Here is a 24,063-nt window from a genome sequence, read left to right as displayed (position 1 = left end):
ACAGTTGATGCAATATACCACATGCTTAATATGCATATAATGCCACAAGTACATATGAGAAAACATCTTTGAAAACAACCTAAATTCTGGAGGGTATAACCGCTCGCTAGAACTGGTCCAATCATGTGTATCATAAGATTGGGAGGGTAAAACCACTCGCCAGAACCCACTACACACACTCTAACACATATTCAAGACAAGGTAAAGCTAGAATCAAACCACTCACCTCGATTCAAAAAAGTTTGATTTTTGCCTCGAAAAACGTGTCACACCTCAAAAATCGTGCAATTCTTCTTTTCAACAGCCCAATCATCTCCTATTTACCATTTAAGACCTTAGAAATCAATATTTCTATTTTTTTTTCTTAATTTTCTCTATTTTTCTTCCTTTTTAACCTTTCTTACCTTCGAAAATTCATAAAAAAATACCTAACATCAAGTTTCACCAAATATTTTTCATGATAATTCCATAATAATTTTAACAAAATTACAAAATTAATTTCAGAGAAAAAGCCTACCTCACACGCCCTCACGTACCACCCAGGGACTCGGCGAGTGAAGCCCACGCGCGGCTGATGCAGTCGTCTTCTCCAGCCTTCTTCTCTGGCTCCGGCAATCTCCGATGCTCCAAACGACTGTGGGGGCTTGAAGGTCTCCTCAAGGCGACCTCGATGGCACCCTTTAATGGCCGAAATAGTCCCTGGAAAAGGCTTTAAAGGCCAGTTATAGGCCGCGGCTCTGGCGAGCCCGATTTTCTGGCCAACCCCTTAAAACCCTGTGATTTCTACACCAAACAACCCCAAATTCTCCAGAAATGATCCTTACAACACAAAGAACAAAAACCCCTTATCCCAGAAGCTCAATTCAGCCTAAAACGAGAGTAATTTTGGACGATTGTGCTTCGAAACCCTTGGCCTTCAATCTTCTTTAATACTCGTTCTCGACCCAATTCCCCACCATATCTTTCTCGTTCTTATCCCTTAAGCCCAGATCTAGCCTTCAAACCAATCGAAAAGCTCCAAATCGCGAGCTACAACCCTCGAAAAATTCGGTCAAATCAAAAATCTTTTCTTCCTTTATTTTCGATCACATTAAAGCCATTTTCGGCCAATAGCAACCACAAACGGCTTCATCATCGCCTAGAGACTACCCTAGAGTCTCCGAAGCGACCTTCCTAACGCCTCAGAGGCGGCTACCAGTGACCACAGGCAGTCGATTGGATTCACACCATGCAATTTTTAAAATTTACAGTTTAGCCCCCAACAATCTTCCAATTGCATTTCCTCCCAAACCTTGATGCCCCTAGACTTCTCGTTAATTCCTTGACTGCCCTCAAGTTCTAAACTATTCATTTCCCACAAGAATTTCTAAAAAAATCATCATTTCGACCTCCCTCGGGTAGTTTACAAAATCTGCACTTTTGCTCGAATGCTCTTAATCGCGTGTTTTTGACTTTAAACTTTCGCGAATCTCTTGATTTTGACAAATATCGCTTATTTGGACAATTTTACCTTTATTGACTTGCTTTGACATAGTCCCTCACCTTTCGTTTATGTTTTGAATATTACACGTAGACTCGAAACTTTGGTAATTACCAGTTTGACCTCGTAATTTTTGAAATTTCTCTTAATATTAAATACTGGATATTACATCATCTCCCTCTAAAAAGAAATTTCGTCCTCAAAATTACTAACTTACAACATTAAATAAATGCAGATAAGAAATTTTCATCTCTTCTTCATGTTCCCACGTAGCTTCTTCCTCGTCATGATTGCTCCATAATACTTTTACCAACGGGATAACCTTATTTCTCAAGACTTGATCTCTTTGATCTAAGATTTGAACTGGCTTTTCAGGGTACGTTAGATCGTTTGATATCTCGATGGTCTCGTTTCGAAGTACTTGAGTAGGATCCAGCTCATGTTTCCGTAGTTGAGACACATGAAACACGTTGTGGATATTTGATAATGCCACAGCCCACAGGTAAAGCTATTCTGTAAGCCACTAACCCAATTTTCTCCAAGATTTCATAGGGTCCTATATATCTTGGGCTTAATTTCCCTTTCCTTTTTCCTCGAATCACTGATTTGAATGGAGAGACCTTCAAATATACCTTGTCACCGATCGAAAATTCCAAATTTTGCCTTCGCTGATCAGCGTACGATTTCTAGTGACTTTGACTTGTCCTTATTTTCTCTTGAATTTTCTTGGTCTTTTCAGTAGTAGTTTGAACGATCTCGGGTCCAATTAATCCTACTTCTCCAGTTTCAACCAAGCAGAGTGGTGTTCTACATTTTCGCCTATACAATGCCTCATAAGGGGCCATTCCAATGCTACTGTGGTGCCCGTTGTTCTAGGTGAATTCCACCAACGGTAGATGTTTCTCCCAACTTCCTGAGAAATCCAAAATACATGCCCTTAACATGTCCTCGAGCGTCTAAATTATTCGCTCTGACTGTCCGTTAATTTGAGGGTAATAAGCTGTGCTGAGCTTTAACTGTGTTCCCATACACTTGTGGAAACTTTCCCAAAATCTTGAAGTAAATTGTGGGTCTCGATCTGACACTATGCTTGCAGGAACTCCATGTAATCGCACTATTTCCTCAATGTATAGCTGAGCTAAAGCATGAGTCGGTTACCCTATCTTTATAGGCAAGAAATGTGCCGACTTGGTCAATCGATCCACTATTACCCAAATAGCATCATTTCCTTTAGAACTTCGAGGCAGATTGGTCACAAAGTCCATAGTGACGTGGTCCCATTTCCACTCAGGAATGTCTAGGGGTTGTAACATTCCTCCCGGATGCTAATGCTCAATTTTGATATGTTGATAGGTATCGCATTGCGCCACGTACCGTGCCACATCTTTTTTCATTCCAAGCCACCAATAATTTTCCCTAAGGTCCTTGTACATCTTCGTGGACCCTAGATGTATGGTGTACCTAGCTCGATGAGCTTCTCCTAGGATAATTTGCCTTAGGTCTTGATCTCTTGGCACATACATCCTTCCTTGGTACTGAAGTATTCCATCTCGGTAACTGAATTCAGGTGCTTTTACTTGATCATTCTTATCTATCCATTGACTTCTTCTTGCATCTGTCTGAAGAGCTGTCCTGATTTGATTCACCACATCAGGTTGGATTGTCAGATTTGCCAAATACCCCTTTGATTGGTTTAGGCTTAACACTTACTGTCAGGTGGCTGAATTCCTCAATCATTTCCCACTCTCTAATCATCATGCTAGCCACAATTTCAGAGCTTCTTCTACTAAGAGCATCTGCGACCATGTTTGCCTTCCCTGGATAGTAAGAGATGGTACAATAGTAATCTTTCAAGTACTCCATCCATCTTCTTTGTCACATATTTAACTCCTTCTGAGAGAATATGTACTTCAAACTTTTGTGATCCGTAAAAATCTCAAACTGTGCTCCGAAAAGATAATGTCTCCACAACTTCAAAGCGTATATTATTGCTGCTAACTCTAAATCGTGAGTTGGGTAGTTCTGCTCGTGCTTCTTCAATTGTCGAGATCCGTAAGCAATTACCTTCTCGTCTTGCATTAGAACACATCCCAAACCTATTCCAGAAGTATCACTATTCATCACATACTTTCTCGACTCCGTTGGCATTGCTAAAATCGGTGCCGTAATTAGTCGCGCCTTAAGTTCTTGGAAACTTTGCTCACACTTTTCGTCCCATTCGAATTTGACTTCCTTTTGCATCAATCAAGTAAGCAGAGCAGATATCTTTGAGAATCTTTCCACAAATCTAATATAGTATCCAGCTAGTCCAAGAAAACTTTGAATTTCCCCGACGGTCTTAGGTGCTTGCCACTTTTGAACCGTTTCTATTTTTGCTGGATCGACAGCTATACCCTCTATAGAAATTATGTGTCCAAGAAAAGCTACCCGAGTAAGCCAAAATTCACATTTTAAAAACTTGGCGTACAACTGGTGGTGCTTTAGGGTCTGCATAACTATCCTTAAATATTCCTCGTGTTCTCTCTCATTGGCAGAGTATATTAGGATATCGTCTATGAACACTATCACAAACTTGTCCAAGTAGGGTCTAAAAGTTTGATTCATCAAGTCTATGAATGCAGCTGGTGCATTGGTCAATCCAAACGGCATCACTAAATACTCGTACTGACCATATCGTGATCGAAAAGCAGTCTTGGGTACATCTTCTGGCTTGATCTTCATCTGGTAGTACCCTGACCGAAGGTTTATCTTTGAAAATACCCTAGCTCCTTGAAGTTGGTCAAACAATTCTTCAATCCTAGGCAGTGGGTACTTGTTCTTTATAGTTACCTTATTCAACTGCCGATAGTCGGTACACATATGTAAGGTACCATCTTTCTTCTTAACAAATAGTATCGGAGCTCCCCAAGGTGACACACTCGGTCTAATGAATTCTTTGTCGGTCAAGCCCTACAATTGCTCTTTTAATTCTCTCATCTAAGCTGGGGCCATCTTATACAGAGGTATGGATATAGGTTGCGTTCATATTCTCTAGGGGGTGGTAATCGTATCACTTGTCAATACTATATCATTTTCCTTGGCTATCTAGGGTCCGCAGTACTCCTTCGGGTCGTTTCGGGTTGAAAACGAGTGGATTTAAGGTCAAAACGATCAATCGGGCCTAAGTGTAATTTTCTAAATTTGCCCGAGGGAGGTCAAAACGATAATTTTTCAAGAATTTTGAGGGTCAAATGAGATGTACAAAACTTATGGGCCTTAGTGATGGTGTTGGAAAGATCGGGGGTATCATGGTAGGGGTTAAAAAGTCATTTGAAGAAAACAGGGGGCTGAAGTGCAATTTAGCAAAAATTTCAAAGTGTGAACGCAAGGGAAAGTCGGTCGCCGCACTGCCACCGCACGTGGACGCCGTTTCCGACGATGGGATGGCCAAGGAATGACTGGGGAAGGTGCTATACGGCGGTAGGAAGGCTTGGGGGCCAAGCTTGGCCACTGATTAGTCGGATTTTGGTCGGAATTTCGCTATAAATAGCTAGGTTTTTGGCCGAGAATGGAGACTTAAATTGCTAGCGATTTTGGATGTTTCTGAGAGAGTGGATAGAGGGCTTTTAATCCTTGCATCAAGAGGAAGAGATCTGGAGCATTTGGTGCATTTTCGTATGCGTTTGAAGCTGGTTCGAGGCTCGATCGGAATTTTGAGGCGGTCCACTTTCCGCCGCCTGTAACTGCCCGTTTGGGGTGTTTTTCGGTGACCTTTCGGCATAAAAATTATGCCATTAGGATTGATTCTCCAAGGGCTTCAAGGGGGTACCTTTTGTTTGGGCATCGGAGACGTCGACGACGGCTGGAAATTTGGGGAAGAAGGTGGCGTGTGCAGTCATGCGCCACACACCACCCGCAACCACGCACTAGGCACGTGAGGGAGCGTGACAGGGGTAGTTTTGGTAATTTTGATTATAGAATTTTCCTTTAATTATTTTAGGATTTATTGTGTTGAAATATTTTAGAAAATGGTTGAGGAAATAATTATTTTGGAATTATTGAGGTGAAAATTTGGAGAAAATAGAAGAAATTATGAAAAAATTGAGGAAAATAGACTTTAATGCTTCCTTAATTAATTATGGTGTTTAAGGAATACGTTGGCTCGAGGTTGAATATAAGTTCAATTATTTTGGATTTGACATGCAAATCGAGGCAGTGCACGAGGATCGAGGCGATCCGAATACGTTCGAGGTGAGTGATTTGACTCTAGTTTTACCCTTGTTTTAGATATGTCTTGGTGTGAGTGTAGTGATTTCAGGTGAACGAGTGACACGGTAGGGCACTCGAGACCAGAACTCGGGATGCTATACTTATGCGTTTTATTTATGTATATATGGCATCATTTGCATATTGATCATGTGGTATATTGCATCAACTATTTTTTTTACTTATAAAAGAGTCGGTGCATGGCTTGTGATTTTCATATCATCGGGGCATTAATTTTTGGGTCGTTATTGGGTCCGTATGGGATGGAATGGGGTCTTCTTGAGAATGGGACAAGGTTAATTCTGGTGAAAGAATGACACGGTAGGGCACTCGAGAGATTAAGTATGTTGCGGCAAGGTCAACCCCAACGGTGTGTGGAATGGATTTTCTACAGGAGGTTGAGTATGTTAGGGAGATTTCTCAAATTAGATGTGTTGCATGTCGTTTTGTCTATGTATACCATGCTCGTATGTCTTTCATGCATTTTGTAAACTGTTTCATGCCGTCATTCAGATGTTTTGTCATCTAACATGGGTTATGCCCCTAGAACATTCAATGTTCCAACCAGAGACTGCTGCGAGGGCAAGGACATGGCCGGTTGAAGGTCAATGGTGCTTAGATTGATAGTCGTTGTAACCTTTTGGGGTTTTAGTATGTATTTCAGCTTGTGTATGAATAGTTGTACGATAACGTTGTTATCATTTGGGTTATCTGTAATACGTATTTTGTTATGAAAATACTATGTAAGAATCACAGTGTTTAATGTTAATGTATTAGCTGCGTTATGATATGTCTCGTTTAGTTGTTAAGATTATTGATCTTGTTAAGTTAAACGAGCAAGACTGGGGTTTTCGGGATCCTGTGTGTGCATGTGAAGGTTGTTCATGAAGCACCGTGCGTGATGATGTTATTTTAAAAAAAAAAAAAGATTCTCAGAAATACCCTTATAGTGACACGCTCGAAGAGGCGGGGTGTTACAGTACTCATTCATGACTCTCACTGATTCCAACTCGAGATTCTTCTTACTTGACTCAGGTTTGGCTGATTGCAATGCTTACAAAGTCATGCCACGCTTTCTCTTACCCCTACTATTCTGGCCTTGAAACGAAATCCATTCTCCGCTAGGTTTGCGTAAGTTCACTGTCTTATTCTTGTAATCCACTTTAACCTCATGTATCGATAGGAAATCTATTCCTATGATTATGTCGAAATCTTGTATATCTAATACGGCTAAGTTTATCTTGAAACTTTCTCCTCCCATGTCGAGATTACAACCCTGGCATCCTACTGTTGTCTCTAGGGTTGAACCCATAGGCGTAGCTATTACCATTTGATAACCTAACTCCCTAGGTTCTAGCTTTAGACTTTCTACTGATGCATGCGAAACAAACGAATGCGTAGCACCCGGATCTATTAAAGCATGAACTAGAATACTCGAAAAGAATAGTGCACCTTCAATAACTGCAGGATCAGCCTCAGCGTCCTCACAAGTCAGATTGTACACTCGGCTAGGACGAACATTATGTGCTCCTCTACTCGATGGCTCCATCTTTTGCCTCTTCAGGCATTCTTGCGAGATATGCCTCGGTTGCCCGTAGTTGTAGCACACCACTTTTCCTTGATACCCAACTTGGGGTGTTCCTTTGATCTTCGGGCAGTTTCTTCCAATGTGGCCTTCCTCACCGCATCCATAGCATTTTACGACACACCTTTTCCCAAGGTGTTTCTTCTTACATCGAGGGCACTTCCCTTTGTCCTTAGATTGAGCCGTTAAATCTCCCAGCTTACCACCCTTGCTCCCTTCTTCAGTCTTGATTATTTTCACCCGCATCAGGTTTCTCTTAATGGTTAGAGCTTGATGCAATGCTTCTTTGTAGGTATCAATGTCCCACCCGCTTAAAACTTGTTGCAGACTTACTTGCAATCCAGAATCAAACTTATGTGCCTACTAACTCTCGTCAGTTTTGTACATAAGCACGTATTTAATTAGCTGAGTGAATCGATTGTCGTATTGATTCACAGACATCTCATCAGTCTACTTGAGCCTCATAAACTCCCAGATCCTTTCTTCCTTCCAACTCTTGGGAAAGTACTTAGCGTTAAATTCTTCCTTGAATCCCGCCCAGGTAGAGATGGCAAAATGGGCCCGGCCCGACGGGCTGGCCTGTTGGGGCCCGACCTGGGACCAGGCTAGGGCCAGCATTTTGCTAGCCCATTTAAGGTCGGGCCGATTTGGCCCGGCGGGCCAAATGGTGGCGGGCCGGGCTGGCCCGCTTGGCCCGCTAATCGGCCACAAAACACCCCCCCCTCAGCCTCACCTCTCGCCCACGCCCTCACCCCCTGCCTCGCCCTCGCCCTCGCCCTCACCCTCGTCCTCACCCTCGTCTCGCCCTCACCCTCACCTCGCCCTCTGTCTCGCCCTCGCCCTCTGTCTCGCCCTCGCCCGCACCCCTCGCCCTCGCTCGCCCTCTGTCTCGCCCTCGCCCTCGCCCTCGCCCTCACCCTCGCCCTCACCCTCGCTCTCGCTCTCGCCCTCTGTCTCGTCCTCGCCCTCGCCCGCGCCCCTCGCTCTCACCCTCGCTCGCCCTCTGTCTCGCCCTTGCCCTCGCTCGCCCGTTTGGCCCACGGGCCCGTGTAGGGCCGGGCTAGGGCCAGCAATCTGCTAGCCCGTTTTTAAGCGGGCTGATTTGGCCCGGCCCGCTTGGCCCGCATGGTGGCGGGCCGGGCCGGGCCAGCCCGACCCGTTTGCCATCTCTACGCCCAGGTATACACTGGCGCATCTTTATCTTCTTCCTCACGTTCTTATTGGGACCTTATCATAGAACTCTCGGTAGACTGCCACCACCGGCCTGCTTCTTCTTCTAGCGTGTAGGTTGCGCATCTCATTTTCTCATCCTCGCTGCATTGGAGGTGTTAAAGTAATTTTTCTGTCTGCTCAAGCCAATACTCGGCTAAGCTAGGATCATCGCCAATCCTTCCCTTGAGCACAGAGGGTGTCAAGTGTCAGTATCGTTCTAGTGCTATGGTCATATGCTGAGTAGGCTCTTCTCGACTCATGTATGTCAACATGTTCTCGAACCGGTCCTCACTAGAGCTCGTTTCCCCGACATATCTTCTATTTCCTCCTGAGTGATTCCTGCGACCATCCTGATCTTCGGGATTATTTTCCTCCCTTCTCTCATTTCCATCGGGGCTGCATCTCGGAGTCTTTGTGTATTCACCATTTGAAGTGAGTCATGGAAATGAGTTATGCATAAGACAAGATCATTTCTTTACAAGAGGGACAGTTTTATTTCTTAATAGTATCCCATAAAACATAACAACTTAGCACAACCAAAAAGAAAATAAACATAACATCTTATTATATTATATATTTCTTCTTCCTCCAGTTATCTCTTCGGCCTTTTTCAGTAGTCCTTTGGCCTCCAGATCCATGACTCCTTGTGATCCTCGTCATTGTCAGACCCCACCTGGGGTCCTTCGTCATCATCCTGAGCTTCCTGAGATTCCTCATCGGAACTGATGTCGATGACCTCATCTTCGGGATTTGCAACGCCCTCTTCCTGATCCTCCTCATCCATGGCCTCCCCGTGTAACTCCACATGCTCATCTCGCATCCTTGTGCAAAATTCGTGTAGGGAGTCATATTCCCAGTCCTGCCATAACCACTGAGTAAAAATCTTCCACTCTCCTTCCATCTGGTCAATAAGAAAATCGATCTGGTACTCCGCCAGATCTATCAGTTGTCGGTAACTTGGAGGTACATCATCAGTGATTTCCTCCATCGCATTCAGAAACACATTCATATCTTCGTCTTGCGGGTTTCCACGTGTTTCGATTCTATTCGTCCAGTGTAATAGTAGCACTTGATCTACCATGGCTTGCTAATAACACACAAATGTTTTCTCAGAAACCTCGAATACATGTTTCCTAAAGTTTCCATATGTCACTTAGAATTCATAACCCTATTCTAAGTTAACAATTCTAACCATGCTATGTTCAATAACCTAACCTAACCATCCTAGGGTTTTAACCTAGGGTTTTGATACCAATTGTAACACCCCGCCTTACACAGGCACGTCACTATAAGGGAATCCCTGAGAATCTTTTTTTTTTCAAGTCTGTCACACGTGGCGTCATGGGAACAATCTTCACATGCAGATGAAACACCTGTCGCATACAATGGCCGGCGTTCGCGGTGATTTCAAGAGTAATCTTCACATACAGGTAAAGAAAATTCCCGAGAACCCCAATCTTGCTCGTTTAATTAACAAGCTCAATAAACTTAAAACTAAACGAGATATAATATAATACAGCGGAATAATTAACATCAAAATGTCGTGGCCTACCATGAGTTTCATACAAGGTATTCTCACATCGAAATACTTATTACAGTGTTACAAAATGATAACAGCAGTATCATACAACCGTTCATACATATACCAAAATAAATACTGACACCTCCAAAATGGTACACCGATTATCAACTAAACACCATTGGCCCCACCAGCCATGTCCTCGACCTCGCAACAGTCTTTGGTTGGAACGTTGAATGTTCCAGGGGTATAACCCAGGTTAGATGATGAAACATCTAAGTGATGGCATGAAACAATTTACATAATACATGTAAGACATATAAGCATGGCATATACAGACAAACGACAACATGCAACATGTCTAACTTGAGAAATCTCCCTGACATACTCAACCTCCTCTGGAAAATCCATTACACACACCGTTGGGGTTGACCTTGTCGCGACATAATTAATCCCTCGAGTGCCCTACCGTGTCACTCGTTCACCAGGATTAACCTTGTCCCATTCTCAAGAAGACCCCATCCCCTCCCATACGGACCCAACAACGACACAAAAATCGACACCCCCATGATATGAAAATTACACGCCATGCACCGACTCTTTTATAAGTTTAAAACAGTTGATGCAATATACCACATGCACAGTTGATGCAATATACCACATGCTCAATATGCATATAATGCCACAAGTACATACGAGAAAACATCTTTGAAAATAACCTAAGCTCTAGAGGGTATAACCGCTAGCTAGAACTGGTCCAATCATGCGTATCCTAAGCTCGGGAGGGTAAAACCGCTCGACCCATTACACACACTCCAACACATATTCAAGATAAGGTAAAGCTAGAATCAAACCACTCACCTCGATTCGAAAAAGTTTAGTTTTTGCCTCAAAAAACATGTCACACCTTGAAAATCATGCAATTCTTCTTTTCAATAGCCCAATCGTCTCCTATTTACCATTTAAGACCTTAGAAATCAATATTTCTATTTTTTTCTTATTTTTCTCTATTTTTCTTCCTTTTTAACCTTTCTTACCTTCAAAAATTCATAAAAAAATACCTAACATCAAGTTTCACCAAATATTTTTCCATGATAATTCCTAAAATAATTTTAACAAAATTGCGAAATTAATTTCAAAGAAAAAGCCTACCTCACGTGCCACCCAGGGACTCGGTGAGTGAAGCCCACGCGCAGCCGGTGCAGTTGTCTTCTTCGGCCTTCTTCTCCGGCTCCGCGATCTCCGATGCTCCAAACGACTGTGGGGGCTTGAAGGTTTCCTCAAGGCGACCTCAATGGCACCCTCCAATGGCCGAAATAGTCGGCGAAAAAAGCTTTAAAAGCCAGTTATAGGCTGCGGCTCCGGCGAGCCTGATTTTTCGGCCAACCCCTTAAAACCTTGTGATTTCTACACTAAGCGACCCCAAATTCTCCAGAAATGATCCTTACAACACAAAGAACAAAAACCCCTTATCTCAGAAGCTCGATTCAACCTAAAATGAGAGTAATTTTGGCCGATTGTGCTTCGAAACCCTCGGCCTTCAATCTCCTTTTATACTCGTTCTCAACCTGATTCCCCACCATATCTTGCTCGTCCTTATCCCTTAAGCTCAAATCTAGCCTTCAAACCAATCGAAAAGATCCAAATCCCAAGCTACAACCCTCGAAAAATTCGGCCAAATCGAATATCTTTTCGTCCATTATTTCCGATCACATCAAAGCCATTTCCGGCCAATAGCAACCACAAATGGCTTCATCATCGCTTGGAGACTACCCTAGAGTCTCCAGGTGACCTTCTTGACGCCTCAGAGGTTGTTGCCTGCGACCATAGGCGGCCGGTCGGATTCACACCATGCAATTTTTAAAATTTACAGTTTAGCCCCCAACAATCTTCCAATTACATTTCTTCCCAAACCTTGATGCCCCTAGACTTCTTGTTAATTCCTTGACTACCCTCAAGTTCTAAACTATTCATTTCCCACAAGAATTTCTAGAAAATTCATCGTTTCGACCTCCATCGGGTAGGTTACAAAATCTGCACTTTTGCCCGAATGCTCTTAATCACGTGTTTTTGACTTTAAACTTTCGCGAATCTCTTGATTTTGACAAATATCGCTTATTTGGACAAATTTACCTTTATTGACTTACTTTGACATAGTCCCTCACCTTTCGTTTATGTTTTGAATATTACACATAGACCCGGAACTATAGTAATTACCATTTTGACCTCGTAATTTCTGAAAATTCTCTTAATATTAAATACTGGGTATTATAGGATGGGTTCAAGGGGCCAAACTTGGTATCGAGAAATGAGCTTATAATTGTTGGATCAGGTCTAATGGAATTAATATGGTACAAATTGTTATAGTTGAAACCACTCAAATTGCTAAGTTGTGGTTTTGATTGTAACACCCCACTTCTCTGGAGCGTTAGGTAACGTAAGATTCCAGGGATATAAATTTTTTTCAAATAAAAATCCATCACAAAAACTGTTCCCCGAAGATCCCGTTACACCTTCTTAGTATATCAATTATGAACCATCAATAAACTAAGATAGGTCATCATCTCAAATGCGGAAGCTAGATTGAAACCTTAACAGGTCATAACCGAAACCACTTTATTCATATTATAAAGTCAAACCAACATTTACATGACGTCATCAAAAGTAACAACATAATTGAAAACAACATAAAGTAAACTATCCACTAATCACCATCACTCCTCGGTAATTCCTTTTCCTTTCGCACCACTGCCTTCACCTAGAACGTTTTAATATTCCAAGGACATAGTCCAAATTAGATGATGAATCATCTAAGTGAGAGTTCAAAACACATTTTTCATGAATGAATGCAAGACATGAAATAAGCCAATACACTCGGTAAGCCCTAGCCCAAGAGAATCCTAAACGCTTAACCCTACCACGGGAAAAAAACAATCTCTCTAAAAGCTATGCCACTATACCAACTCGACGACACGACGCGATTCTAGCTTAAAAGGGGCAAGCCAATACATCTCTTCAGATTACGCTTCCACTCTAAGCATCAGGGAACCACCATACAATCTCAACTCCAAAGTTTCACATGGACCACCTAGTCATCCTAGTGCAACTTTCCTGACCAAACAGTCTGGCACGGAAACCAAGGCAACTATCCTAGCATACTCACCAGCACAAGATACCCTTATTATTCCGTCATGCCCTTAGAGAATTACGGCTACACTATCCAAACAACATCTTAGGTTGACATTCCACATGAACAACACAATATGGACTACCGAGTCATCCTAGTGCAATTTCCCTAACCAAACGGCCTTGCACGGAAACCAAGGCGGCTATCTTGACATGAACACCAGCATCAGATACCCCTATTATTCCGTCACGCCCTTGGAGAATTATGGCTACACTATCCAGACAACATCTTAGGCTGACATTCCATACGAACTCACAAAACGCAAAACAATGTCACATTTCACAATTCAATGCATCATTTAAACAACATTTTATAAAATGCAATGCACAAGTTTAAAACATTTAGGGACGAACCTTTCTCATAAAACCAACCGTCACCAGTTATCGTTTGCATGCAACAAAACCATTTTGCATGAAATCTCAATACATTTAGATAGAACAAACACCAAGTTTTTAGGGTAGAAACACCCACAATAAATCAAGTTTTGATAGCAAACAACTCACAACTCACAACTTAAAACCAAGTTTTTAGGTAGAATACTCACAAGTCAAAACCAACTTTTGGGATAGAACCACTCACCTTGACGTATTCGGATCGCCTCGATCCTTATGTACGACCTCGATTTGCGTGCCAAATCACAAACACTTGTATTTATACTCAACCTCGAGCCACGACACTCATAAAACACCATATTTAATTAAGGAAGCATCAAAATCCATTCTTTTTCAATTTTTCTATAATTTTCTCTATTTTTCTCCCATTTTTCACCTCAATAATTCCAAAATAATTATCTCCTCAAACATTTTTCCAAATATTTCAACATGATAAATCCTAAAATAAATCAATAAAAATTCTGGAAGAAAAATATCGAAAAAGCCCTTATCCCCGCGCCCTCACGCGCTCAGTGCGTGGCTGCGTGTGAAAGTTGGTGCGTGCAGCCACGCGCCACCGTCTTCTTCATTTCTCCAACTGCCAACGAGTGCTTCAATAGCCACGAAAAGGATACCCCTTTGAAGCCCTCTCGATGTCGATCACAATGGTACCTTTTTCCTACTGAAACAACACCAAAAAAGCCTCCAAAAGGCTAGTTGTAGGTCCGACGAGGTGGACCGCTTCGGCTTTTTCGGCCTTGCTCAAATAGCCACCAAACGAACACCACTCGATCCCAAATGCTCCAGATATGATCCTTGATGCCTCCAGACAAAAAGCCCTTTATTCCTTGCCTTTGATTCTCACCAAAACGTGAGCAATTTGTGTGTAAAGAATTGGCCGAACCCTTGCCTTTTTATAGGCGATTTTCATCCAAAATTCGGCCAATCAGCGGCTAATCCTTGGCCACTAAGTTTCCTTACGCCGTATACAACCTCCCCCAGCTCCTCCCCGACCGTCCCATTGCCGAGATCGGCTTCCATGTGCGTGGATTTGCGGCGGCCGAATTCTCCTATGTGCGTTCACATTGCATTTTTTTGCTAAATTGCATTTTCACCCCCCGACTTCTTCAAATGACATTTCTACCTTTTTCCTTGAGCCCTTAATCATTCTAACAATACCACTAAGACCTTCAAGCTTTGTACTATTCATTTCATCCTTGAAATTCCTAAAAAATTACTGTCTTAACCTCTCTCGGGCAAAATTACAAAATTATACTTTGGCCCGATTGCTCGATTTGACCTTAAATCCATTAGTTTCAACCCAAAATCACTCAAGGATTTTTCTATACATAAAATATTGGTCCCCAACATTGTAACACTAGGTGTAACCGGTGTTAAGAGAACAGGAAAGGAAGTAAGTAAACTTCCAAAAATGCCCTTGAGGAAGTGATGATCCTTGAGATTGAGAATGCCCATGAGAAGGGTATTTTGGTAATTTGGATAGAGAAATCCAATAAAGGGTATTTTGATAAATTAAAAATAATTCCTATGAGGAATTAGGTGTGTAAGTGAATAAAAATCCCAATTTGGTATTTATGTGGAGATATATGGGATTAATAAATTCACAAAGAGTATTTGGGAAATTTAGAATTTAATTCCATAAAGAAAATTTAATTTTGAAAATAGGGAAAATGGTGGATATTAAATTATTTGAGGAGAATAATTATATTTTCCCTAAGTTGTGAATTAATGTGGTAATGCCACTTGGAGAGATGGGATTAAACTTGGAAGCCAAGGTTAGTGTCTTGTTGTGACACTTGGCATTTTGTGGTTCAAGTATAATTGGGTGAATTAATTAAATGCAAAAGAAATGTTAAATGGTCTTTCAAGCATTTAATAAGAGGCATGATTATATGGATTAAAGAAAATCTAAAAGAAAATGGTAAATGGTCACCATTAATGCCTTGGAAAATATGAGATTTAAATAAATCTAATGAAAAATGGGAAAATAGTCACCCATTAATGCTTGGAAAATGGTGGGATTTATTTAAATGAGAAAGAAAGTATTATGTCTTTCAAGTGGTCTCTCATGTGATGATGGAAATTAGTCCCATTAATTTAAATGGAAAATAAATATAAATTCAATGGATGAGATGTATTCTTGAATTAGAGAATAAATCCTATGGTGGGGATTTAAAGAGAAGAAATGGCATGGATTGCCAACCTATTAAAGGTGTGCTTTCTTTTAATGGTGGAGATGAAGTCTTGTAAAGACAAAGTAAATCCAATGGATGAGAGTAATCAAGACCAAAGCACATGGATTGTGCTTTCTTGAGTGGTTGGGATTTTCTTTCAAAAAGCAAATGAAAATCAAGGGCTAAGATCAAGTCTTGAAATTGAGATTTCAAGACAAGAGTAGTATTTAAAGGGAAAGTAAGCCCTTGTCTCAAGTTTTGCCATTTCAAAGAGAGAAAGAAAATGAGAGGAAGGAAGAGTTGTCTTCCAAGAAGAAGAAAGGGAGAAAATGAAAGAATGGAGAAGAAATGAAGATCAAATCAAGGTAAGTTCCATTCTTCTCTTCTCTATTTAGTATTCTTGTATGCAAAGTGAGTGACAAGTTGAAATGCCATTTTAGGTGGGAGAAAATGGTGTTGGAAGCTCTCTTGAAATAAAGATAGGGAGGTTCAAGAATAAGGTAAGGGATGGCCCCATGTGGAGGTGGCCTTGCATTGCATTGTAAGTAGGTTGCATAAACTTTTATGTATCTCTTTGCATGCTTTATTTGTTCATGAGACCTATGGCCATGGGGGTGGGAAAGAAATGGTAGGTTGATGCCTCAAACCATGTTGGGTTGTGAGGATGGAATGACCTAACCATGCTTGCATGCATTTGTATTACATAGACTTGTTATGCTTGTATTTACTTTGCATATGCACCCTTACTGAGCTTTTGAGCTCATGAGGTTTTATCCTCCCCTTGTAGGTTGTTCTTATGTCAAAAAAGAGAGAAGAAAAAGTGGCAAGCTTGTGGGTGGAAGCTCATGGTGTTTATTTATTTTTGTTGTAAATGTATGGCTTATGGAAGCCTATGTTATTGTGTTTGATTCATGAGATGTAAATTTTATTGGGTTGGTAATGGCTTGTTAAAGCCTAAGACTATGAGTGTATATTCCTTTGAAGTATTGATTTTTTTTTTTTAAGTGAATGAGATTGAGGCTTATGGCATGTTGAAGCCTAGGCAAAAATCTCACTTTGGTATGAGTTGTTGTGGAAGCATCAAGAGCATAAATTTAAGCCTTAATTTTGGAGAAAAAAAGGCTAAAATTAAAGGAAAAATGAAGTTTATTTATTCACTTTAAATTTTGGAAAATTTGGGTTAGGAAGCCCAAGAAGAAAAAAAAAAAAGAAAAAGAAAAGAGAAGTGAAAAAGGCAGCAGAGGGCTGCCAGCAAGCAGCAGGCCGCAGGGCGGCCGTGCGCGCGGCATGCGCGGTCAGCGGCCAGCGGGGCCCCGCTCGAGCCCAGGGCATGCCAGCGGACCCCGCCGGCTAATTTTTTTTAAAAAAAAATTGAAAAATTGGGGAATTTTGGGGCATTTCTTAATTGAATTTGGGCCCTGGAGGAATTTTCAAAATAAAGGGAATTTTCGGGCATTTTGGAGATTTATGCCGAAATTTTGAAAATTTGAAAATGATGAGTTTTTCCTCCAAAATGGGTGATCCATCAATGGTTTGGTTTAAATGGTGATTTTTGGAGCCCGGTAAAATTCTTGGTCGGAAAAGAATTAAATTCAAATGAGAAAATAATGATTGGGTGTCTTCGCGAGGTTTCTTTTTAACCAAACGCGATGTGGTTTAAAGCCCAATTCTGCTAGTAAATCCTAGGGTTTAAGGGAAGGGAAGGACGAGCCTAGTTCCCGCCTAGGGCGTTTCTCCTTGAAATATGGTCCGCCCTTCATCAAAGACCGGGCCGGTGGACAATTCGAGTAATTGTTCACGAGTAACACCCGTAAGTGGGAGCGGGGCGTTACAGATTGGTATCAGAGCGTGGTTGGAGCATCAAGTAGAGGATGCTTGGAGAAATGTGGTTGAAGGTTGATCGGAAGGCCTTGGAAGTAGGACCACAAATGACCAAGGACCCTAGGAGTTGGGTCGGGGTATTGAGGCTTGTGGCAATGTGAATGGAATGCTCGGATATTCCTACTATAGGAATAGGAAAATATCATGGGTCGAGATGATATACCGTAAGAGATATACGGGTTGAGCAAAGAAGAGTCAAATGCGCAAGTGTGGAATTGGTATCAATGACCCGAATGCAGAAATTTGGGGGTATATGAGGCATTATAAGGATGAGATTTCCTTGTGATTAAAGAGTTGAGGCTCGTGCAGGGACACGAAGCTGAATCATGACAAGAGTCATGAAGGGATAAGGAGAGCCCGAAGTATAGCTAATCAGTGAAGGGGGTTAGCGGAGTATTCCTATGTTGGGGAAGATGATCAAGTAGGTATGAAGGAAATGAAGTTGTTCCCATAGAGAGGGTGTGCTAAGGGTTGTGTGCTTGATCTAGGGTGAGCTAAGGCTGAGATTAGCTCGAAGCCCAAACAAAGAAGTCGTCAACAGGATTGTGTGACGAAATCCGGGAAGGGAGTAAGCTAAGGTTGCTTCCAATAAGGTTCTAAGTGGAGCAAGCATGTGAAATATATGCCGGTCATGGCCAGAGTAGGCGTGACGTTGATGGCTTGCTAAAAGACTCCAAGGGGAGTCGGGTGTGTGTTATGCATGAGGGATGCATATGGTCTGAGGTGATAGTATGGTTATGGAGATCCTGGATGGGATGTGCCTAGGGTATGAGTGGACCCTAGTTGGTTTCATGAGGAAACAGTATATATCCTAAGAAATGATAGGTGTGTGGCAATGGACCCTAATGGGTGTTTGTATGAGATGGAAATCCCAAGTCAGTCGAGCTGGAATCCAGGGGAATCCAGGATTGGGATAAAGGAGTTGGGCTTGCGTAGATGTGCGTGTGGAAGCCATGGGATTGGAAGTCCTGATTGGGAAAGGTCAAGTAACCATTCATGTGATTGATGGATGATGGGCCAATCTAAACTTTCATTGACTCGTGAGGTCAGGCGAGATGCCTAAAGTCAAGAGATGAGAGGTGATTAGACCCTCACTTTGATGCCTGGGGTCGAGATGGCGCCTAAGGTTATGAGACCCTTGATGGGAGACGCGGAGGTCACCCAATGAAGGGTATGAACGGTGAGTGGGCTGAGGGTAGTAAATATTGGCAACAGGACATCCGTGGGCTATGCGCGCATAAGAAATGCCAACTTTGGATGCCAAGTGGGCAGGGGCATGTGAGCAAGGTGAAAGCCCGGGAATTTTAATTCCAAGTCAAGGAAGCCCGAGCGAGGCGTGTGGAAGGCCAGGTCGGGCGTAGTGACTGAATGTGTGAATGAGTGTGCAAGGAGAGACGAGAGGTCTCAATTTACCTGGAGGGTAATGGTGGGTACTCTATGGTTATGGGTGCCAGAGCCTGAGGTAGGCTCAGCATGTTGGTTGCGGACTGAGAGATCATTGACAACCAAGCTTTTGGAATGAGTTAGGTGGTAAAATGAGTCATGATGGGTTTGGATCCATTGTCATGGAAAGTTGGAGCTTTCAAAGGTTGAATGAGAGCCGTGATGTATGATCTTGTGGGGTAAGATCATGAGGCCTCAAGATGTGAAGTGGGTTGAGAGTCTCTTAAGTGATAAGAGATGTAGAATCCTGAGGAGCGGGGCTCATGGTACGAGCTTGAGGTTATCAAGGCAAGGATAACCAAGCGAGATGGCTCGGGTAAGGTGGTGGCGGAACCATCGTAGCTCGGGAGGCTTTAAATAGCTTTGATGCTATGGGTGCAAAGCTCGGTGTGACGGATCTGATACTATGGACCGTGTAGCAGAGGACTAATGAGTTGGCTCGTGTTGAGGGCAAGTGGTCCGTGGGCCTGAGCGATTTAGTGAACTGCAGGTGACGGTCGGATCTCGAAGATTTGGAGTAGCACCTTAGGAAATTTGGTCAGGTGAGACCGAAAATCTCCTGTAAAGGATACGATATTTAGAGTAGTCCTAAGGAGGAATCGCGGAGCGCGTTAGGGATCTGATAGATTTGTTGTCGAGTAGGATGCCTGGTAAGAATAGTGGTTGCGAGCGTGGCGAGGTAGTCATGTCAAGTTCGATATCAGAGCTGTGACTGAAAGGCTAAAAATCACACTACGGGAAGCGAACAGATCAGACTTGGACCTAAGTCATGCTGTTGGAAATTGTTGTTGGGCCAGTGTAAGGGAGCAACACAGTGAAATGGTTGGGTGTTGGCTCTCTGAAGCATAGGGCAACACGATGGGGAACTAGTGTTGGGCCAGTGTATGGGAGTGACACGTGATTGGGTGTTGACTCTCTGAAGCACAGGGCAGCACGATGGGGAACCAGTGTTGGTCCAGTGTATGGGAGTGACACGAGAATGATAACCAAGTGTTGGCTCGCCTAAAGCATAGGGTAACACAGTGACGATACAGATGGTCAGGGACTAAAGATCTATGAGATGTTCGAGAAATAAACCCAGGGAAAAGGAACGGGTCTAACGTGGGAATAACGCTACGGTTGATGCCTATTGTTGACGGGTCTAATGCTAAGGACCACTGGATATAGACGGTTAGTTCACGGGAGGGACTGCAGCCCTCTATGTGGAGTAACTTGTTTACGGTGGAGACGATTAGACGCCGAAGACTTTGGGTATGCTGTAGGTTATGCCTGGGCCAGACCTAAAATTCCATAAGGGTTGAAGTGTGGTGGTAGTGCTTTTGGTGTCAAGGCAGCGAGAAGGTTTGTGAACTAAGGGGGTTGATATCTTATAGTGTGATAACAAGATGTGTGATGAGGCTCCTTGTTAAAGGATTGCTAACGTAGTTGTGTTGAATTTGATTGAGGTTGATCTGGTAAATTGGGATGATGGACCCAGTGTGATCTTGCAGTAATGCATGAAGACGAGATTGACTGGTGGAGTCAGTAAACGGCTCCAGAAATGTAAAGTAAGTGTCGTGGAGGGCGAGACAAGTTGGAAGCCAACCATGAGACGGGAATATTGAAGCGTGAGGAGGCTTCGAGTAAAGGGATCTCTAATCCAGTGAAGTGAGTTGTGGCAGGCTGAACGAGTGGCTAAGGCACGGTTCAAAATTTGCGAAGGCTTGCAATTGCACAGACTGGTGTCAGTCCCGGTCGTGTCGATGTGAAATGAGAAAGTGTTCTCATGTGGCACTGAAAGGTTTCCAGTTGACGACACATGATCAGTTGCCAGGTGGTAGCACTTGATGGCAATGATTGGGAGCGTGAGGCTCAAGGGCCATGAGGTAAAGCCTTGTTGGTTACCGTGTATGCAACATAAAGGTTCAGCGGGTCCTGGTGGTTAGACCAGGTGAATTTTGAGAAAAGATCCAAGGTGAAAAAAGATGGTTGGTCAAGGCAAAAATTGTGCCGCTTAAGGGAGTGTGGCTTAGGAGTGAGAGCTATCAATGGTAGTGTGAAATGTGTCCTGGGAAGAACTTGAAATGTTCTCCTAAGAGAAGTTGAGCATGAGGCAACAACGTGAGATGAACTTCCTAAGGCGTTACAACTTCATCAGGAAAGATCACCCGGGGAAAAGCTAGCGAAATGGTGAGTGCCTGAGTAGGAAGGTGAGTCCTACGGCATCAAGTGGAAGCGTGAATTCCACAGGAGTAGCGGGGGTGATTTCCAATGGGTGTAGTTTATATTGAAGCGATAGTCGATTAGTGTAAGTGTAGTGCCTAGAGGAAGGTTGTGCTGGTTGTAAGTCGGGCGATCCGGCAGATGCTAATCTAGTTGGTTAGTCGAAAGATGAGGGTGAATTTAAGATGTCGCCAATGGGTGACGAGAGCTCGAAGGAAGAGCTTATGGGACGAGATTGATTTCCAGGAATGGTGTTAAGGTGATGAAATCACCTAATGGCTGTGAGTGATACAGCTAAAGGGATGCCTTAGTGTGGGGGCAATTGATGAGAGTTAACCTCGTGTCTAAGGTTAACGGTTGTGAAAGGAAATCAGTTAGTGAAGCTATTATGGTGTTAGAGCCATGTGGTTGCTCACCGAGTAGTGTGAGTTGGTTGTAGCAAGTGTATGAGAAATCTAGGAGAAGCCAGAGTCTCCTAGGGAATTAGCTAGCTGCTATAAATATAGCGAAGTGAACTGTGGAAGGCGGCCTAAGAGTGGGGTCGTGTTAGTTGCGATGACTAGTGAGATTCAAGGAGTAGTGAATCTTTTGGGATGACATGGTGGTGTCATCGTCGCTGTCAGGGAAAAGAAGTTGTCAGGAAGGTTAAAGGTAACCATTGTGCATGGTAAGACCTTGAAGCCGAGTGTGAATGGCCATGAAGGCTAGTGTCTGTGAAATTTGTGATGCAACGACTGTGGGGAAGAAATTCGTTGCTGTTATGGTGATGTCCTTGCCGAGGAGGACAAAAGGAACCATTATGCATGGTTTAAATCAGGTGTCTATTGTGGATTGGAAATGAACTTGATTTAGGAGGGCTGAAAATGTCATACCTCAAGAGTAAGAGGCTCTATTGAGAAATGGTGAGGTTTGTAAGTCCCAATGAAATTGAGGCTGGGTGAGTGAATTTGGCTGAAGACCGCTACAAGAGTGTGGGTGTAACCATGATAGCTTGTTGTGGTGGACCAAAGGCACGAGTCATCCTACAGGTGCGATGCATAAGTGATTGTGCAGATGGTAACAAGCCATTCACTTGTGCCATGCACTGTGGGTGATGACGAGGGCCGATTAATGGTCCTGCGACCTAAAGCGCAATGGTAGGATCCTGGACTCGTGGTAGGGTAAATAGCCAAGGTAAGGCCTAGCATGGGGACATAATTATAAAAGTTGAATTGGGTAAGGTATCGAAGGGGGGTTGCTCAACGAAGAGTTCCCTGGTATGGGTATGAGACCCTTACTGGCATGTGATATCGGCTAGAAAGTACCTTGTGTGTTTAATGCAAAGAACTCCTAGTTGGGAGAAGGATGTGACCCGAGCATGGTTAAGCTCGAGGTGAGATTGTAATGGTGCGTGCATTGCCAAGCTCGAGTTGGACTCGGGAAATGCACGTATGGTTGAAATGTGGATAGCCTGGCATGGTGTTAGGTATATCGATTGTGCGTAATCATATCGATAAATGAGGGTCGGCTGGTCAAGGTAGAAGACCATGTATGAAATGGTCGAAGTTGGCAAGGTAGGCCAAATGGGTGCTTCCCGTGTAGTGCTAGCACGATAAGATGATCGGTAATGAGAGGTTGCCATGAGGATCAACTTAAGCTATGCATGTGTGTGATTAATGGTGGTATGCCATGGCGAATGGGAGTCCGAGTGTCTTATGGGCACTAAAGGAAACATTGCGATGGATGATCAGTGCTAAGACGTTACTGGTTGGACCAGCGTAAAATCGTGGCCATGTGAGTTTGGCAGTGTGAAATGTTGCCGTGTGTGATCGGCATAAAATCGTGGTAGACTGATCAGTGATGCAATGTTAGCGGGAGTTGTTTGATTGATGGAAAATGGGAAATGGACAGCAAGGTGATGCTACGGGGCAGAGAAAATCCATCTGTAGATGGACAACGTTGCAATAAGCGAGACCAGCGACCAAAGGTGCGGTTTGGCGAGAGGCCAAAGCGGTATTCGATTGGTGAATGTCCTAGAGAGTAGGAGGATCAAAAGCCTAAAGCGAAGCCTTGAGATAGGTGTAACCCAAGGTAAATGTGAGAAATGATTAGGCTATGAGGTTCTCGAGCACGAGAATTTGCCATGTAGCCTGAGAATGCGATTATCTTAGGCAGGAGATTATGGTAAGGTGAATTTCGAGGACGAAATTCTTTTAAGGAGGGTGGAATGTAACACCCGGTGTAACCGGTGTTAAGAGAACAAGAAAGGAAGTAAGTAAACTTCCAAAAATGCCCTTGAGGAAGTGATGATCCTTGAGATTGAGAATGCCCATGAGAAGGGTATTTTGGTAATTTGGATAGAGAAATCCAATAAAGGGTATTTTGATAGATTAAAAATAATTCCTATGAGGAATTAGGTGTGTAACTGAATAAAAATTCCAATTTGGTATTTATGTGGAGATATATGGGATTAATAAATTCACAAAGAGTATTTGGGAAATTTGGAATTTAATTCCATAAAGGAAATTTAATTTTGAAAATAGGGAAAATGGTGGATATTAAATTATTTGAGGAGAATAATTATATTTTCCTTAAGTTGTGAATTAATGTGGTAATGCCACTTGGAGAGATGGGATTAAACTTGGAAGCCAAGGTTAGTGTCTTGTTGTGACACTTGGCATTTTGTGGTTAAAGTATAATTGGGTGAATTAATTAAATGCAAAAGAAATGTTAAATGGTCTTTCAAGCATTTAATAAGAGGCAT

At 42.8% G+C, this 24,063-nt stretch overlaps 1 protein-coding gene across 1 annotated transcript; it reads right to left on the bottom strand.

Moving 5' to 3' along the window:
* Nucleotides 1-9,132: 9,132 nt before the first annotated feature.
* On the bottom strand, nt 9,133-9,603 carry LOC127788162 (uncharacterized). The gene has a single exon (XM_052316274.1). It carries the CDS (start codon nt 9,601-9,603, stop codon nt 9,133-9,135), a length of 471 nt encoding a protein of 156 aa, XP_052172234.1.
* Nucleotides 9,604-24,063: the final 14,460 nt, after the last annotated feature.

The sequence above is a fragment of the Diospyros lotus genome, chromosome 13 (genome assembly GCF_014633365.1).
Source record: "Diospyros lotus cultivar Yz01 chromosome 13, ASM1463336v1, whole genome shotgun sequence".
Taxonomy (NCBI): domain Eukaryota; kingdom Viridiplantae; phylum Streptophyta; class Magnoliopsida; order Ericales; family Ebenaceae; genus Diospyros; species Diospyros lotus.
The sequence above is the reverse complement of the archived record's forward strand: the minus strand, read 5'-3'. Positions and strand labels throughout refer to the sequence as shown.

Excerpts from the sequence above, each read along its gene's own strand:
- LOC127788162 (XM_052316274.1), bottom strand. The coding sequence starts at position 9,603 with ATGGTAGATCAAGTGCTACTATTACACTGGACGAATAGAATCGAAACA.